The sequence below is a fragment of the Rattus norvegicus genome, chromosome 18 (genome assembly GCF_021556685.1).
Source record: "Rattus norvegicus strain SHRSP/BbbUtx chromosome 18, alternate assembly SHRSP_T2T, whole genome shotgun sequence".
NCBI classification, from domain to species: domain Eukaryota; kingdom Metazoa; phylum Chordata; class Mammalia; order Rodentia; family Muridae; genus Rattus; species Rattus norvegicus.
Window position 1 is genome coordinate 58,110,038 of NC_141551.1, and position 19,125 is coordinate 58,129,162.

Here is a 19,125-nt window from a genome sequence, read left to right on the forward strand (position 1 = left end):
ATATAATTGTGTGTATGTGTGTGCATGTGCGTGTGCTTGTGCGTGCGTGCGTGCATGCATGTGTGTGTGTGTGTGTGTGTGTGTGTGTGTGTGTGTGTGTGTGCTATGTCAAGTTCTAGGCTCCTAACTACATATTGATATGATAACTAATTATGTGGAATGCAATATTTAGGTAGTTTATTGCCCTAATTTTACCAGCTTATAATTTGAAGAATTATATAATTTTCCAAAGATCGTGATTCTAATTACTGGAGGAGATTATGCAGAGCTAAGTCAAAGGCAAGAACTGATGTTTGTAATAGGGACAAGCACTCATAAGTTCTCCTGTCTGACATGAAAGATTACAGATAAAGAATACCAACAGGAAGCCACCATGTTTCAAGATGAGGTGCAGTTTTTGCAGTTTGAAAAAGCACTAACTTTTCTTTTTTTTAAACCAAGCTTTCAGAGTATTCTTTTGAATATTTGCGCATTAGGGTAAAAGAGAAATGACAGAACCTTTGCCTTCTTTTAGCAGAGTCTTGTGTATACTGAGTCTCTTAAAGCCAAATGCAAGTAAAGACACAGTGGGGAGTGGTTAATTCGAACCCTATAGAGGGAAGGAAGGCAGAAGCGGAAGGCATACATGAAGCCATTCCCTCTGTCACAGGAGGCAGATTGTTCGGTAAGTAGGTGAGTGTGAAGATTGCTAATCGGAAAGATTAGGAAATGGAGCCCATCAGAATCTGCTTTTGACAACAGAAGAATTGAGGTGTGCTGTAGCTTGAAGACATTTTGTACCAACGTTGATGGGAGTATGCCAGATCCTTCAAAATGGATGTACAAATGGACGGCCATTAAAGCAACCCTCCAGCACAGTTAATAGCGTCTTGTTCATTTCTCTCAAAGTCCACATGACACTGAGTGGAAACTAAAGGATAGTGAGATTACAAGTGTTGACTGGGTATACCTGTGACTTCCAACAAGTATATGCCTGTGTTAGGGAGTTTCAAGGTTTGGAAGAGAGCCATGTGTTTTAGAAACTCCTGCTAGACTCTGAAAAGTCAAGCTTGAAACCAAATGCAGAGTTAGTAGGTGTGGAGAACTTAGTAATTGTTTATTTAGGCTAGGGCTAGGAGGCAAATTTCTCAAGGGTGGAGCTGAGTTTATAATACTCTGGGCTTTTACAAAACAAAGCAGAGGTGGATGGGTGGAGGCTGCTTGTGAGGAGGAGTGAGGTCAAGGGATCAGCTGTGGGGTTGGGCTGGTTTGGGAAACAATGCCTATGTCTGTGGAGTGGGGATCTTCATTCTAAACCCTGAACTACACACTTGGGGAAGCAGTTGTGGGGTGGGAAAGCAGCTCACCTCAGACCATGGGCAGATTGTTCATTTCTCAGTATGTTCCTTCAAAGCAGGAGCCTTGAATTCTGTAGGAGGAGCACAGTCATGGGACCATGCAGTGGGAGAAAGTGTATGATCAATGCAAAAACATAAACATCAAGACAAAAGTTGCGGGGTCTTGCACATGTTTCTTTGGGGTACTCCAAGAAAGAACAGGAAGGCTCTTTATAGGGTTATACTGGAATAAGGATTGACTAAGGCATTACTGGACCAGTTACTTGGAGGGACATAAGAGAGATTGCATCAGAAATGGGCATAATCTAGAGACAGAACAAAATCTACAGCAGTGGATTGTCATAAGAACTAATGTATGTTAAGTCCTTCGTATGCACTGATTCTGTGCTTCTTTGTATCCGGATTAGCTTCTTGTTTTAGCAGAGAAAAGAACAAGGGCTTAGAACAGTAGCAGTTTAAGCTAAGGAAGATACATTGTAATTTGTCGAATGTAGTGCTTTGAAGCATACGGCAGAAGGGGTAAATTTGGAGCTCCGCTGACCAGAGAAATAATAGATGTGAAGCCAATAGAACCAAAGTAGTCAGGAAGGAGAGCTGGTGTTGTAAATGAGCTGCAGAATGGGCTGGGCCATGCGTCAGAGTGTGTGGAATTCTTCACACGTGATGCTCATTTGGGAGGAGGGGAGTCCACATGGGGGGGGGGTCCCAGCACCAATGTTGCCTGCCCTTACCCCATACACCTATCTATGTAACGAACAAAATAACAAAATGGTGTCTTTGATTTCCTGGAGCTTTCTACTGCCTCTGCTTCCACTGAGATTAACGTTCAAGGGTAAAGCTACCACTACCTACCACTCGTGAAATTCCGAGCCTTATGCCTAGGGGTACAAAACCCCACCCCCAAAATTAACACATAAAGTGAAGAATGAGGGAGGCTCATACTCTATTTATTTCCCCTTGATTGTTGTCATAGCAGCTCCTCACCGTGGCCCCCCAGAGACCCTTCCCTACAACACCCAAAAGGCATAACCCCTAAAACCACAAGGCCTCTGGGACCCTTTCAAACTGTGGTCAATGCATTCAGCTGAGCCAGCCCTGGTCCCTGTTTTTCCTTCTGCTCCATTCCATCCATGTCTACTTCCTACTCCAGCTCTCTTTTCTTTCTTTCCCCTTTCTTGTCTTTTCTTGACATAGCATTTTGATCTTGCTCTGGTGTCCTGAGGAGACAGAGCCTTAGGGATCTGGATATTTGTATTCTGGCCTTGTGTGTGGCAGGGCTGTTCCGAGTTGCTTATGGGAATAGGGAATTCGCAAAAACCAAGGCTCCTGTGTATCAGCTGCATTCAATTTCCTTTGAGCCATTGATGATAAACTGTTGAGGGACTGGCTTGTCAACTGGGGCTTTCCCAGAGACCATGTTGTGTGAAGGAACACAGCTCCCTCTCAAAACCAGGAATATGCTTGGCAGAACCGGTCTTGGCCTGTGGCCAGGGCCTTGGGGAGTTGGGGCTTCATACTCTGAGAACCCATCTTATCACACCACAGGGACTGTGGTTGTCAGTCCCAAGGCTACTGTGTACTAGGTTTGTAAGGTTTTGCGATACGCCATGTTCCCCTTATGCAACATTGTTTGGTTAGCTTCTCACTGACTTTGTCCCATTGGATCATAGTTTCTCATGACTGTCCAATTTCTTCCCTGAACAGAGTATATAAGATGCTATGCCTCTTAATAAGCTTGTTTGGCATTAAGAGAGCTTGTGGAAGACCTCTGGACCCCAGCTTTTATGTTCTCTATCTTCTCTGTTTTCTTTTACGACCCCTGGCACCTCCCCCTCAGGACCCTGTCACTAAAACGTGACCTGGTCCACATCAGTACATAGTTTCAATTAGTAGACAAGAGGATGAGAATAGACTATAGCAACATTTTTCATTCTGGTTCACATCACATATCTGGATATTGATGGACATGTACATAACTGTCAGGAGAAATGGATAAACATCTTATCTACTGTGCTTGGAGCTGAAAGGATATCTGTAACCCAACAGTCAGCCAGCATGAGATAATGCATTAGTTAAGGATGCTGTAACAAAATACCAAAACCAAGGAGTTTAAACATCAGAACTTTGTTTTCTGCCAGTTTTAAGGCTGCATCAACGTGTTATCTTGGATGGTTTCTCCTGAGTCTCCTCTCCTTGGCTCCTCGAAGACACATGCTGGCCTTCAGATGACTTATTCTCTAAGCACATATACCTGGGTGTCTGTTCTCTCAGGACACCAATCCTGCTAGGTTAGAGTCCCACTGTTATGGCCCTGTGTAACCTTCATTTCTCCTCTCTCAGTCATAACTCCAATCTCCCATTCTCCTGGTCCCATCTTCCAGAACTTCCAGTATATAATTCTACCTTTGTTATTCTTCCCTTTCCCCATGTACATCTCCTGTCCACAGTGATGTCATGATTTAGCCAGACTGGCCTCCTGAAAATACCAGCAAATCCATTTCTTCCTGGTTCTGCATTTTTGACTCAGTCCATCCATAAACAAATAGTCTTGGAGACTAAGAATGGGAGAAGTGTGACTCCTGAGTGCTCTGAACTCCCCTTAACCTCTGAAGGTGATTTCTCTTCCTCTATGGGTGTCTGGGCCTACAAAATCCTATATTTTTCTATGTGTGCATGCCTATGATAAAGTTTTATGAAGTAGGCATAAGAGATGAATGATAATAACAACTGGTAATACTATAGAACAATTACAAAACATACTATAATGGACGCTATTATACATGTTATTGTATTGCATGAGAGCCAATACATGGTGATATTTGATGATGGATTAAGATAAGATAAAGTGAATGATATAAATGTCGCAATGCTATGCTTCATCACTGCAGAGTGGTTACTTGGACAGGAACAATGGGATACCCAACAGCAGCACATCTGACAACCAAGAATGACTAATGGTGTAATAGCCTAAATGTCGTGTGGATATGCTAGAGAAAGGTATGATTCATATCCTGGGTGAGTTGTAACATAATGCTGTGAGGTTTTATCACTCTACTTAGAATAGCATATAATTTAAAATTTATCCAGTTTTTTTTAACCTGTGTATCATTTCTATAGCATAGTTGACTGGCACATTTAAATGCTAGAAAGCTGTAGATATAAAGAGTCCATAGGTAACTTCCATTCAGATGGGAATTGCAGACTCATGGGACTCCTCATATCTTTGTCTTCTGCCAGAGGATCACAGAAAAGCCTGTGCCTATCCACTCCTCATCTCTGGGTAGAGAACCTAGACCACCAGTTCTCAACTTGTAATATTGCACATCCATCCACCTCTGCTCTACATGTAGGGACATCAGTCTCTTGCTGCAAACTCTACCCATACCCATTGCCTGCTAGCTCACCATATGCACTCTTGCCTACTTGCATGCTCGACTTCTCTAAGTAGGGATCCTAGACTCCTCCTGCCGACTTCGCTCACCCTGCCTCTTGCTTAAGCACCATAGATTTCATGCCTGCTCACTTCTCTTTTCCAGAGTAAGAACCACAAATCCAGCTGCCTGCCAGAGAATAGTAGGTCCCTCCTTGCCACATGTTCCTCCTCTTTAAATATAGCTCCCAGACCCTAATCAGTACCCCACCCACCCTACCACCTGAGTTTGAGCCCTGTGCACCTCCCCTAGAATTCTCCTGGCTCAGAAATTTTACTTGGTCCTATCTGAGCCAGAATCACATCTGATACCCCATTTGAGTACACTGAGTTCCCCAAGATTGAACCCTAAGTCCCATTCATCCTGACACATTGGGGAAACAACAGATTTAAATACCTACTCAACAAAATAAAGACCAGGTGCCCATACCAAGAAACATTATCTATGACTTAACTTCAGATGCCTCAGTGAGTGTCATAGCAAAAGCACAAGCAGCACAAATAACCAAGACTATGTCTTCTCCAAAATGTATTGCTCCTGGAGAAAAGCAACTTGAACGATGTGCAAGACAGTAACTTTAAAACAGCAATAATAAATATTTTTAAGGAACTCAAAAGGGATATGAATAAATGCTAGCATGAAGATTGTGTGAAAAAACTGACAATTCAAGAAGAAAATGGAAATTAATAAAGAGATAGATTCTATTAAAGAAATATAAAATTAAAACTCAAAATGAGAAATTCAGAAAGCCAAAGAAAAAAAATAAAGCTTCTTCAGGTCTTGAAGACAGGAAGAACCTGACCACATGATGAAAGAAAACATTAAACATAGAAGGAAAAGAAACCTGGGTTAAAGGCAGAGACAATATTTTCAACAAAACCACAGAGCAAAACTTTCCTAAACTGAAGAAAGAGACGTCTATCAAGATACAAGGGGCACACAGAACACCAAATAGACAGGACCAGAAAAGACACACTAAAGGTACAGAGCAAGGAGAGGGCAATGAGAACAGCAAGAAAAAGTCACACACACAGTCAAACACATCAGAATAGTGGCTGAATTTTCAATGGAGACTTAGAAGGACAGAAGGATTTAGGATAGTGTTCCATGGGTTATGGAAGGCCACAGAAGCCAGTTCCAACCATTATACTCAGAAAACCACTAGTCCTAATCAATAGAGAAGCTTTCCATGATAAAACGTAAGTGAGACATTTATAACCACTAAACCAGCTCTACAGAGGATACTGGAAGGAACATTCAAGATTTAAGAGAGGGTTAAGGGGTTGGGGATTTAGCTCAGTGGTAGAGCGCTTGCCTAGCAAGCGCAAGGCCCTGGGTTCAGTCCCCAGCTCTGAAAAAATGAAAAAGAAAAAAAAGAGAGGGTTAAACACAATTAAGGAGGGATGAGGAATATATGAACCATTTCAGAACCTTAAATCCAACAGAACGAAATCATAGGCATTAACACACCTGTTTCCAGATTGCTGTCATATTCACAATACCTAAGAAATGGAAACAACCTAAATGTTCTTCAACTGAAGAACGGATAACAAAAACATGATAAAGCTAATCATAGTATCTGCAGGTGAATAGATGAAGCCACATCATATTATACTAAGCAGCATAATCGGGACCCAGAAAGACAAACAGCACACATTCTCTCATCTATGGTTATTAGTTCCAAACCTTTAGATGTGAATATAAAACCGGGAACAAGCATAGAAATCAGCAAAGTAAAACGTCTTCCATCCACATGTGTGGTGCAGGAGAGATGCTGGAGAGAAGAATAGCAGGATGCAAGTTATATAAAGAGGAAAAGAAGAAAAATGCGGGAACTTACATTGGAGATGATGTTGGTGCCAATACAGAAGGGGAAAAGGAGGGAAAATAACACTGGAGAGGAAGTTGAAAGACTAGGGTATCCTATGAAAGAAAAAGGGTTATTTAAGTAATTTGGAGAAATGAGGAAAAATAACCCCCTAAAAATCTGGGAACACAAACATGAAGAAGAAGGAGATACCATGCTTAAAATTCAACTGAACTCCAAACTGAGCAGGGCACAGTAGGGTCAGAGAATATGGGATTATGTAAGAAAGAATTTGGCCTAGCGTGATTAACCTTTAATTAGCAGCTAATATCCACCTATAAATGAATATATATCGTTTGTCTTTTTAGGTCTGGGTTACCTTGCTCAGGATGATTTTTTTTCTATTTCTATCCATGTGCCTGCACATTTAATAGTTATTTTTAATGGCTGAATAATACTCCATTGTGTAAATGTACCACATTTTCTTTATCCATTCCTCAGTTGAGGGACATTTAGGTTGTCTGCCTGCTTTGAATAAAACAGCAATGAACATCGTCCTTGTGGTACAATGGAGCATGTTGTGGATTTATGTCCAAGAGTGGTATAGCTGGATCTTGGGGTAGATTGATCTTGAACCTTCTGAAGAACTGACATATTTATTTCTAGAAGGGCTATACACGTTTGCATTCCTACCAGCAATGGTGAAATGTTCCCCTTGCTCCACATCCTCACTGGCGTGAGCTTGTCACTTATGGTTTTGATCTTCGCCATTCTAAAGGTATAATATGAACTCTCAAAGTAGTTTGGAATTGCATTTCCTTGATGGGAAACATTGCCCTAAGTGCTTCTTTGTCATTTGAGTTTCCTCTCTTGAAAATTCTATTTAGATCTGTATTCCACTTTTAATTGAGTTATTTGATGTGTTGATGTGTTGATAAAGAATTTATCAAGTTCTTTATACATTTTGAATATTAGCCCTCTGTCAGACGTGAGGTGGTGAAAATCTTTTCCCAATCTGTAGACTGCTATTTTGTCCCATTGACTGTGTTCTTTGCCTTACAGAAGCTTTTCGGTTTTATGAGGCCCCATTTCTTTCTTTTAAAAACGACCTATTTATTATATATGAGTTCACTGTATCTGTCTCAGACACACCAGAAGAGGGCGTCAGATCCCATTACAGATGGTTGTGAACCTCCATGTAGCTGCAGGAATTTGAACTCAGGACCTCTGGACGAGCAGTCGGTGCTCTTAACCACTGAGCCATCTCTCCAGTTTGAGGTCCCATTTCATAATTGTTGACCTTAGTGCCTGTGGTAATGGTGTTCTGCTCAGGAAGTTGTATCCTATGCCAATGTGTTCAAGGCTATTCCCCGCTTTCTCAGGTTCAGTCTATATAGTTCTATATTCAGGTCTTTGGTCCACTTGGATTTCAGTTTTATGCAGCCTGATAAATATATATCTATTATCATGCTACAACCATGATCATAGGTTAGCCCAGTGGCTAAGGAGCAAGGAGGGCTCGAGAATGCATGGATCTCTCTGGGAAGGGGAAATAGAATAGATTTTGTGAGAGGACTCAGCATGGATGGGATGGGAACAGGAGGGTTTGGGCATGGGGAAGTAGAAGGAGAGAGTGCAGGGAGACAACTGGAATTGGGGGACAATGTGGAAACCAATTAGAGTGGAAACTCCTTATAATCTATGGGGCTGACTCTTTCAACATCTCCTAGTAATGGGGGATATGGATTCTCAACTGGCCATCTTCTACAATCAGCAAAAGGCTTCCTTCCATTGGTGGGATTGGGACATCAATTCAGCCACAAAATCTTCGACCTAAAATCTGTTCTGTCTGGAAGATGTGCTGGAGTAATTGTGGCACAGAACTTGTGGGAATGGCTAACCAATGATGGTCCAACTTGAGACCTACACTAGGACAGGTAACCTGTACCTGACATTGCCTGAATGGCCAGGAATCAGAAGCTGGATATCCCAGGGACCTCAGATAAAACCAAGCATGACTGGTAAAAAAAAAAAGTCAATGAAGTGATACCTAATGATGTTCTGCTATACTCAGAATATACCCAATAGATTTTCACCCAACCTAATCATCCATCAGAGAAGCTTCATTCAGCAACTGAAGGGAACAGATGCAGAGACCCACAGCCAAACATTGGGTGGAGCTCAGGGAATCTTGCAGAAGAGGGGAAGGAAGAATTGTGGAAGCCAGAGGGTCAAGAAACCTGGAGACCACAGACTATAAAATCAGCTAAGCATGGCTCATAGGGGTTCAGAGACACTGAAGTGACAATCAGGGAGTCAATATGGGTCCCAGCTATGTCCTCTTCATGTAGCTGGATATTCTTGTAGGATTCCTAGCAGTGGGTGTGGGCTGTCTCTGACTTGTACCTGCTCTTGGGACCCCTTTCCTTGTACTGTGTTCTCTCATCCAGCCTTGATATGAGTGGTTGTGTCTAGTCTTATTGCATATTGTTAGGCCACATTTAGTGGATGTCCGTGAAAGGTCTGATCTTTTCTGAAGGGAATTGGAAGGGGAGTGAGTCTGGAGGAGAGAAAAAGAGGTAGGGGAAACTGCTCTCGAAATGTTAATATGATAATAGTAGTAATAGTAATAATAGTAATAATAATAATAATAATAATAATAATAATAATAATAATAATAGTAATTTGATCTAGTTTCTCAAACAGGCCAGCTCTTTGCTTTTGTCTTCTCAGATATACATTGTAGCACACCATATGGGTGTGTTTTGTTTAGAATAGGAACTGGATGCACCAGATGACAGTACAGGTCACACTAAGGGATAAAGGCAGGCCAGACCATGTGATTGAGGATGAGCACTCTGGGTGACTTGATATTAGTCAACTTGGAGAGCAAGATCAACAGTGTGGGTAATTAATCAATCATCAGGCCATTATGGTTATGTAAGAAAGCCTGTCAGCTCAAAGGATCATTTATTCTGGGGCTAAATATTAGTGACCGTGGTTTGGGGACATATTTACTGACTATTAAATCCTTGTCCCAGTGTGGTAACGATGTGATGAGACTTTTATATAATAAAGCAATTCATAAACAAAGGCATTTTAAAATTACATTGGTGGAAATGCTAAGTTTGTGGGTCGAAGCAAAGTAGAGAAAGAGGTAATATAGATTCCATATGCTATCTAATGGCATCTTAGCCCTTTGGTTGGTGGAAATGGGGGCTTTGTAACATTCCAAAGGTTTTTACTTGTTAGTCATAGAATACTAGGTCTGAAAGTGGGTGAGTGATAGCTATTAAAGTAGCTAAGGGTAACCTAAGATGAGTTGTGATTAGGCTCTGGATCTTCAATGCCCCCAAATCTCCACACTTATTGAAGTTCTAAACTTAGCAAGCCAAATCACCCAAGCTGGAGCAGTAAAGGAACTACAGCACTTTTGCAATCATCTTTAGAAGGACAAACCACACTTATAAGGGTCAGAATTCTATGTAATAAAGACAGTAGAGCATGAACATTTTTCTGTTTGCAAGCAATTGGCAAGAAAAGAGAAATAAGGTCGATTGGAGGTGCTTTGAAAGAGATGTAGCCTGAAAGATGGCCATTCCCGAGCTCTATAATGACACTGGGGCAAAGGAAGGAAAGATAGAATTGAAGTGAGGGAGCAAAAGCCACACAAGAGACGGAATGGTAAGGATCATAAAGTCAGACTAAATGAAGGAAGAACAAATGATGTTTGTTCATCAGAAAATGGAGTGCACTGACAAAGTGTGTCTATTAAGGAATAGAGGAGAAGAAACTTGGGCCAATATCCCAGATGCTATAAGGAGCCAGGGTAGCAGGATTGGCCAAGTGAGAGGAAGAAACTTGTGGAATCATTACCAAATAGGCAGAAGCATAAGATAAGGAATTCATGGGAAGCATATCTTCTAGTTCACTACTTTTACTATCCAAATTAGAATTCTCATCTGAGAACAACTCCATTCTTAAAGAGACAATCTTCTCAATGTCACCTTCTCTGTTTCCTGATTTTTCCATTCTACATCACCTTGTTGAACATAGTCAAAAATGGGGACACCCAGTGTAAAGAGTTGCTAGTATGTGCCTGGAGGAGTTACACAGAGCACACAAGTCTATATTTATTAAAACGATGGACCAGGAGCTTTTGCATTACTGCTAATATTTCACTAGGGATCATGGGTCTTTTTAAATTACTCATTTCAGTTTTACCTTTGGTAGGTCATGTATATCAAGAAATCCATTCATTTCTTTCAGGTTTTCAGTTTGGTGAAATACAGGTCTTCATTATTCTGTGATTTTTTTCCCCAATATCTGTTGTAATTTCTAATTTTTACCTCAAAATTTTTCATCTCTATTTTTTAAAATTTGGATTGGCTCCTTTTTTGGTTAATTTAGCCAAAAGCTTGCAAATCTTGTCCAATTTCTCAAAGTATCATTTGTTTCATTGATTCTTTGTATTGTCTGTCTGTTTGTAACAATGTTTCTATTTTTTATTTCAACCCTGAGTCCTATTAATTCTTTCCATCTGCTCTTCTTCATTGTTATTTATTCTTATTTTTCAACAGCTTCCATGTATGTCATTAAGTTATTAATATGAGGCCTTTCTGTTTTTTATGTATGCACTTAGTGCTATGACTCTGCCTCTAGAACTGATTTCATGTTGTCCCATATGTTTCAGTATATTGTATTTTCATTTTAATTTTTTAATTTCCATCTTGATTTGTGTCTTGATACAATTTTCATTCAGTAGTAAGTTGTTTAATTTCCTTGAGTTTGTAATCTTCCTCCTTATTTGTTGCTGATATACAGTTTTAATCTGTGGTGGTCAGATAGGATACAGGCTGTTATTCCGATGTTCTTAAATCTTTCAAGCCTTGCTCTGTGTCCTATGTGGTCAGTTAGAGAGCTTTCCATGAGCTTCTGAGAAAAAAAGCACTTTCTTTAGTGGTTGGATGAAATGTCCTATAAATATCTGTTAGGTTCATTTGATATGATGTTAATAAACACCAAGGTTTTTATGTTTAGTATGACTTGATGAAATCAAGCATTACCCTCTGTGTTACTGTCAATATGTGCTTTAGCTGTAGCAGTGTTTCTTTTATGAACTTGTGTTCTTTGCGTCTGGTGCATAAATGTTTAGAATTCCAATATTCTTTGGCGAATTTTTCCTTTAACGGTTATGCAGTGCCCTTCCCTATCTCTTTTGAATAGTTTTAGTTTTAAGTGTATTTTACCATATATCACAATAGTCATTCCTGCTTGTTTCTTCATTCTATTTACTTAGAATATCTTTTTCCAACCTTTTATCCTGAGGCGATGTCTATTGTTGATAGTGAGGTGTGTTTCCTGGACCAAACAGAAGGATGGCTCTTATTCTGTAATACAGTTTGTTTGTGGGGTTTTGTAATTGTAGTTTTGGAGAATTTAGACCATTAATATTGAGACTTATTAATGAACAGTATTTATTGACTCTTGCTATTTTGCTGTGATGGTATTTCCTCTCTCTTTTCATATTCTGTTTTTAGATTATTTATTCTTTGCTCCTTTTGGGTAGGTATAGTTAATCTTTTTTCTAAAGTTTTCTTCTAGTGCTTTCTATAACAAAAGATTAGATAGATAAATAAGTAGATAAATTTGTTTTATTGTAGAAAGTTTTCATTCTTTGTCAATTGTGATTGAAAATTTTGGTGGATATAGCAGTCTGGGCTGACATCTGTGGCCTTTCAGAGTTTGTTGAACATTTGTCCAGACTTACCTAGCTTTCAGAGTCTCCACTGAAAAGTCAGGTATTATTCTAACAGGCATGCCTTTATATATGAGTTGGGTTTTTCTTCCTGGAGCTTTTAATATATTTTCTTTGTTTTGCACATTTAGTGTTTTTATTATTACATGTTATGGGAAATTTGTTTTCTGGTCCTGTCTATTTGGTGTTCTGTATGCAGATAGACATTAATATTTTCTAGGACATTGGCATGTAAATAAGGTTATTTGTTTAGGTCCCAAATCCCTGGGATACTTTGGGGATATGGCCAGTATCTGAGCAATAGAGATAAATTGTGAAAAGAGATTGATTCAGGTGTTCTGTACTTTGACATTGCATTTCTAGAAATTGAATTGAAGCTGACTCAGCCTGCTCCCCCCCAAAAAAGCCAAGTCTTTGAGGAAAATGGAATATGAAAAGACAGAGGGAGGTACCCAGACTACCACCTTAGAAAGGCTGAGAACCACTGCTTTAAACTGATAGTCCACAGAAATGAATAACAATCATTTCTTTTATTAAGACATTTATTTGCAACAAATATGACTTCTTTTCTCATTTTTGGAATCCTTTGTTTTCCATTTGGCTTGAAATTTGGGTACGGCACAGGGATGCATAAAATTGGTAAATTAAACACCTCAAACTCCCAAAGAAATAAATCCCAGAATGAAGAATAAACAAATGAAGGTGTTCGGTTAATCGCTATTCACATTTTCCATATTTGACAAACTCGATGTGAGGTCCAAACTCCCTGAAGAAAAGAGACAGAAAGTTCCTTAAAGGAAGTGGACGTTACTTTTAAAGGTGCTTTCATACCTTCTAAATGAAGTCCTAAAGTGTGTGTGTGGGGGGTGCTTATACAATTCCACGTAGCTCATCCTCTCCATACCTTATACATCCCCCCTCTACGATTTGATTACTCAGGATGTATCTTGATTCATTACAGAGTTAAAACAAACCAACCAACCAACAAACAAAAAACCATTCTAGGTTGAACTTACCACCGATCAATGCAAAAGAAGCACTCGTTCTTGTAGTTCAAGCCATTGGTAGCACAAACCAGCGCTATCACATCTGGACAGTTTGCTTCATAATCAGGGTCTATTGGGTAATACATTTTGCATGGGGGCTGGAAACAGAAACATCACAGGAATGGAGTTTTTCCCCCCATTTATCAGTTGCCTTTCACCTCTAACTCACATAGAAATAATATTAAGTCCTACTAGTTGAATGTTGAAGAATTTCCTGTCTTCTGGACTTCCATAGGGTGAGTTTTTGTTTCTTTTCAATGCATTGCCTAATACATCTCATAATCACTTGAATGGTAATTATCAATACAATTTCTGCTAAACTCCAAGTGCAGAGTTTTTCTTTGACCTTGTCTCAATTCCAGTATGTTATTGTGTAAAAGGTTAATGGGCATAATATTTATGTGTTTGTGAACTTAGAGAGGGTTTCCATGTAGCTGGTAAGAATAAGGAATGGCTGTTGAGACAAGGAATAAGTGAGGTTTGCTTGTTATCTCACTAAGGGCTCGACTGTATCTATTCGTTGTTCTTTAATTGACTATAATATTTACTAAAATATTATAGTATGTTATAAGGATTATGCTACATGGGAGAAGTACATGCTGCAGAGGTAAGGTGCACTTCCAACTTAGGCCATGTGAAAATCTGTCACGGTACTTCACCTCTGTGGAGTTCTAGACACTTTTGAGGAGAATGATCAGATTAGAAGGAGAACCTAGAACTGAGGAATTCACGTTTACCTTAGGCCAGTTAGAAAAGGTATGTGATCTGATAAGTGCTGTAAATAGAGAACAAACACACTGGGTTAGAAGAAATAGTGCATGATGGGATATGATCTCACCCATCAGTCACTCATTTTGCATACATCTATGTAAAACAATTTACTGCAACAGAATTTGCATGCCATATTCCTCTGTGGACCACTGTCTGTCTGTTCATCTGCCTTTCTGTCTATCTACTTATTTATTTATCCCGTATCTGACTTTCACAGCTTTTCCTTCATTTGCACATTTGCTGCTTCACTGAGGAAAAGAGCCCTGGGCTGAGTGTACTGTATCACATCCCAGATTTCAACCCCAGCACTGTAATAAATAAATCGGTCAGTAAAATAAATTATACGGCTATTTCCAATAAGTCTTCTTGGTCTACAATTACGATAATTGCATGCATTTTCAGACTTCTATTAAATTACATATGATATGTACATAGTATATTACCACAGGCCCTGCTAAGATGTTACCTTAACATGACACACTGTTGATAAACAATACAATGAGCACCTTGGCTTTCAGAAGACTGACTGGTCTGAGAGCTGCTTTAGTTGGATGTCCTCGGTGCCTAATGGTAGAGAACAGCCACGGAAGAACAGAGTGAAGATGCGACCTACTACACCTCTGTGTCTATCTCAGGTGGCTTAAAACACCATAGAGTATTTTAACTAGGGGTAACATCCCTAAATAACAAAGTATGCTTCAGAAGTTAGGACGAGAAGTATAGCTCACTGATGGAGTGTTTCCAGGATATGCAAAATTCCCCGGGCTCACTCTCTGCATGCAGAAAAGCAAAATACTACAAAGTTAAATTCAAAGCCATAGAATAAAATACTGAAAAAGTCTATTTCAGAGTAGCCAATATACATGCCCATAGAACTCATGTACACACATACCCAACCGAAGATACAGAAGCAAAAATCTGTAAAAGATACTCAATTTAAATTCACGGTACAAGTTTATTTAAAATTACCCTAAAAAGCCACTTAGCACCTATTATGTTAGCTGCTGCAAGAAGTATTTTTATTCTTCGATGGTGATAATGCAAAAGGATTCATTTAAGAAGGGAAATTTGTCAATAGTGAACAAAATTGCACTCGAATTCTGATCTCTCCCAATTCAATGAATTTCTTCTGAGGCTTTATAGAAGTCAATTCTCTCCCTCTACCATGGGTCCTAGGAATCTAACTCCAGTCATCAGACTTGGTGGCAAGCTTCATTGCCTCCAAGCCATGTGGCAGCCATTTGTTAGTTCTATTTATTTATTTACTTATCTAGAATACAAGTGCAACAGAACACATGCAAAAGACAGAGGACAACTCACAGGACTCGGTTCTGCTACCATATAAGAGGTTTGAACTCAGGTCATCAGCCATGGGATCAAAAATCCTTATCTATTGAGCAATCTCACTACCACGAACCCCAAGAGCATCATTAATTAACTTCTTTGATGTGAGATATAATATACGTCCAAAAATAAAAACTGTAGAAATTAGCTTAGCATTTTTCTGGCACGGGACTAGACAAATACTGAAAGTGGATTAAAAACCCAAAGATCTATACAACTATGGAGAAGTATGTTTTAAAAACAGAGCAAAAGGGCAATCCTGTGGTAAAGAAAGGCCATCTTTTTATCATATGTATTTCTTCAGATGGAAAAACTAACCCAGTGTAGATTCCAAATGTAAACAAAGTTTAATACAACAAAAATTCCTGAGAGAAGCAATAAAGACAAACATTAGTGATCCTAAAGAGGCAAAGGTTACCTAGATAATACACCCAAGGCATGAAAGTCTATGAAAAAACTGCACTTCATCAAATTTCACAGCTTTTTTTTTTTTTTTGAAAGTCACTTAAGAAGATTCTATAAACTAACCACTGACTGGTAAACATTCCCAAGAAATCTCTCAGGCAGGGGACTTGCAATCTAGACTATGTACAAACTAGAATTAAAACAAACAGCCAACAGGCACTTCGTCAATGGCTCAATGTGATTGGCCAATAAGTCATGAGTGTGCGCTACACCACTGTTCATTGGAGGGACACAAAGTAAATTGCAGTGGGAGCTCATGCATGCAACTTGGCAGAGTGGAAGGTAGGGAAGAGAAAGAAAGATGGATTTGATAAAAAAAGAAAAAAAGCACTGTGAACATGTATGAAATTCTGAAACAATAAAAATAAATTAAGAATCATTTTATAGATAAGGTTGGTAATAAGTAAAATGAATGTTATCTTTCAAAATAAGTAATGAGTCTGTCCAGTCTAAGTGCTTCTGACACTGCGTGGCCACGGCAATGGTCACACCGCTGAAGGGTGCGAAAGGTTGTGGAAGCCATTTGAGAAAAGAGTTTGGTGATTCTTTAAAAGCTTAAGTGTCCCTATTTTTTGATTTGATTCCATCACTCTTAGACATTTATCCAACAGAAATGAGATGACAATCCGTGCACCCAGGCCCATGACATCTGTGCTTGCAGCAGTTCAATGAGAATAACCTAGATGTCCGCCAATGGGTGAATGAATGAAAACAACAGAGCATACCCGGGTGGAGCGTTATTGATGAATATCCCCCACTTTGAAGCTTAAGGTATCAGCTTTAAAAATAACACGTACGGGGTTGGGGATTTAGCTCAGTGGCAGAGCGCTTGCCTACCAAGCGCAAGGCCCTGGGTTCGGTCCCCAGCTCCGAAAAAAAAAAAAAATAACACGTAGTACCTAGCTTTGTAGAAAGATACTAGCAAAGTATACCTGGGTACTGGTGTGCTCAGGTGCTGAGCGTGGAAGGAGAAAATGCAAAATAAATCAAGGATTCTCTTGTGAATGAGGGTTATGGCCATTGTCTCGATTGTAGTCACGGTTGTCATAAGTATATAAATATTTAAAGATTTATCAGCAATCTAGATTTTTTGCATTAATATATTTATAGTGCTTGCCAGTCATCCTCAATAGTATTCATTGGACCAATTATTGTGACTATTCCATCATAAATAATAGAATATAAATAAAGGCTTGTTATAAATAATAAAAGGTATTGCAGAAGTTCCATTCGGAGCAGTTGGTAAACCAATAGCAACTGCATGTTTTTAAACTTTGTATTATTTATTTATTGTGTGTTTATGTGTGTGATATTTGTGGGCACACATGCCACAAAATGTATGGGAAAGTAGGAGTACAATTTTAGTGGTTTTGCTCTCTTCCACCTTTACGTGGGTTCTGTGGATGGAACTCAGGTTGCAGTCAGGCTTTCTCAGTAACCGTCTTTACCTGCTAAGCCTTCTTGCTGGCCCAGAAGATGCATTATAACATTTGTTTGTCGAGCATGCCCTATGTATTTTTCGTTTACTGAGGGAACTAGGGTTTAGAAAACTGGCAGCCTTCACTACAGAATTGGCTTCTCTAATTTGTAATTTGAGCTACTCATTTGCTGCTGCTGTTTTATTTAAATTTTCACAAATTTAGTGACTTCAAATGACATAGATTTGCTGCCTTGTGGCTCTAGAGGTAATAAGTATTAAAACCAAGCTGTCTCCAGGCTGCGTTTTGTTTGACGTGCCTTGAGTTGAATCTGTTTGTGTGTGTGTGTGTGTGTGTGTGTGTGTGTGTGTGTGTGTGTGTGTGTGTGTGTAATTATGTTTTGCTTCCACGAGGCAGTGGAATCCTCTGAGCCATTGCCTGAATGAGGCTTACCTCTGTTAACATTTTCACATCTCATTCTTCGACTCTGGTCTTCTGCCTCCATTTTCTATGAATCCCTGTGATTATAATAATCCCAACTGGATACTAAAAGTATAGCCAATATCCTTACCTCAAACACATCCACAAAGTCTTTTTGGCCACAGCAAGTAACATATTTTTGGGTTCCACTTAGTAAAGATTATACATCGTGGGGACTATTGTGATATTGCTAACGGTAGGCATATGTCTTTAAATTAAGTCACTGGTTTTTGTTGCCCAATTACTCAGACACACAGAAACATTTTTCTTGCAGATGCCTTTGTTCTTCATTGGCATTTCCCCCACTGTCATATTTTTTTAAAGAAATTAATTCCACGTGGAAATGCACAATCTTTTCTAGAAAAAGACATCATGTTCACACAGTGTTTTACTTAGAATAGGAACATTACAGTGTTCTGGGTACTGGAAGCCTTGGTTTGTTTCCAAATTTAGAGCTTAGAAGAATCTACAATGTAGAAAATAAAGCTGAGTTTTCTTCTTGGGAAAGTACATTTTCATGGTATGGAATTTGGACTAGCAAGCTCAATATTTCTTATTTCAGAAAGACACTCCACATCCAAAGTAAATCAACAGCAAAAACAACCCCTTGTTTCTCTACAGCTTTAAGAAAATCCAATTTTTATCTACAGGATCACTCACCTGCTAAAGTAACATGTGTCCAAGTCAAAAGTATGAGGGAGAAGATGATCCTGTGTGGCCAGCAGCCCCTTCTTGTCATGGCTTCTGTGATGATAACTAGGAAAATGCCTGTTAGTTTATTCCCAGTCAACTATACAAGTAACCTTTCAACAGGAAAGGCCCTCGGGGATGCTGTATCAATACAAAGTTGGCCAAGGTGGTCTCAAACAGGCTACAGTCACTTAGACTTCAGAGAGCATCTGTGTTCTAAAAGATAGGGAAACTATGCCAATAATCAATCAACCAACCAATCAATCAATCAACTTCTCTCCCTCTCTTCCTCTCTCCCTTCCTCCTCCCCTCCTTCCCTATTTACCCCTCCCTCCTTTCCACCTCTGTCCATCTATCAGACTGACTGAGTGACTGGCTGGCTGTCTCTCTGTGCCTGAAATGACATCCTGTCAAGAATAGAAGTTAGACAAAAGACTTCAGGTCTGTATCATCATCTTAAGCCTCTTCCTTCCACCTAGTAGCCAATGGTACATAAAGAAACAAGTGAGGCCCACAATAAGTGAAGTTTTTCTATTTTCACATGCAGAGGAAACAAAGGGAAGATCTTGAAAGCCAAA

General features: G+C 39.5%; 1 protein-coding gene across 3 annotated transcripts in view; it reads right to left on the minus strand.

The window, feature by feature from the left end:
- Positions 1–12,844: 12,844 nt before the first annotated feature.
- Spink13 (serine peptidase inhibitor Kazal type 13) overlaps positions 12,845–19,125 on the minus strand; it is a 141,547-nt gene continuing 135,266 nt past the window's right edge. Inside the window, exons 2-5 of one of the 3 annotated variants that reach the window (XM_087593530.1) lie at positions 18,518–18,613; positions 14,117–14,154; positions 13,350–13,477; positions 12,845–13,099 (exon numbers count right to left, since the gene is read on the minus strand). In XM_087593530.1, coding sequence (XP_087449656.1) covers positions 13,051–13,099; positions 13,350–13,477; positions 14,117–14,154; positions 18,518–18,596 — 294 coding nt within the window. In that variant the 5' untranslated portion in view covers positions 18,597–18,613 and the 3' untranslated portion in view covers positions 12,845–13,050. Of the gene's footprint in view, positions 13,100–13,349; positions 13,478–14,116; positions 14,155–18,517; positions 18,626–19,125 lie in introns of all 3 variants that reach the window. The other 2 variants (XM_087593531.1, NM_001109539.1) reach the window with 2 other exon arrangements.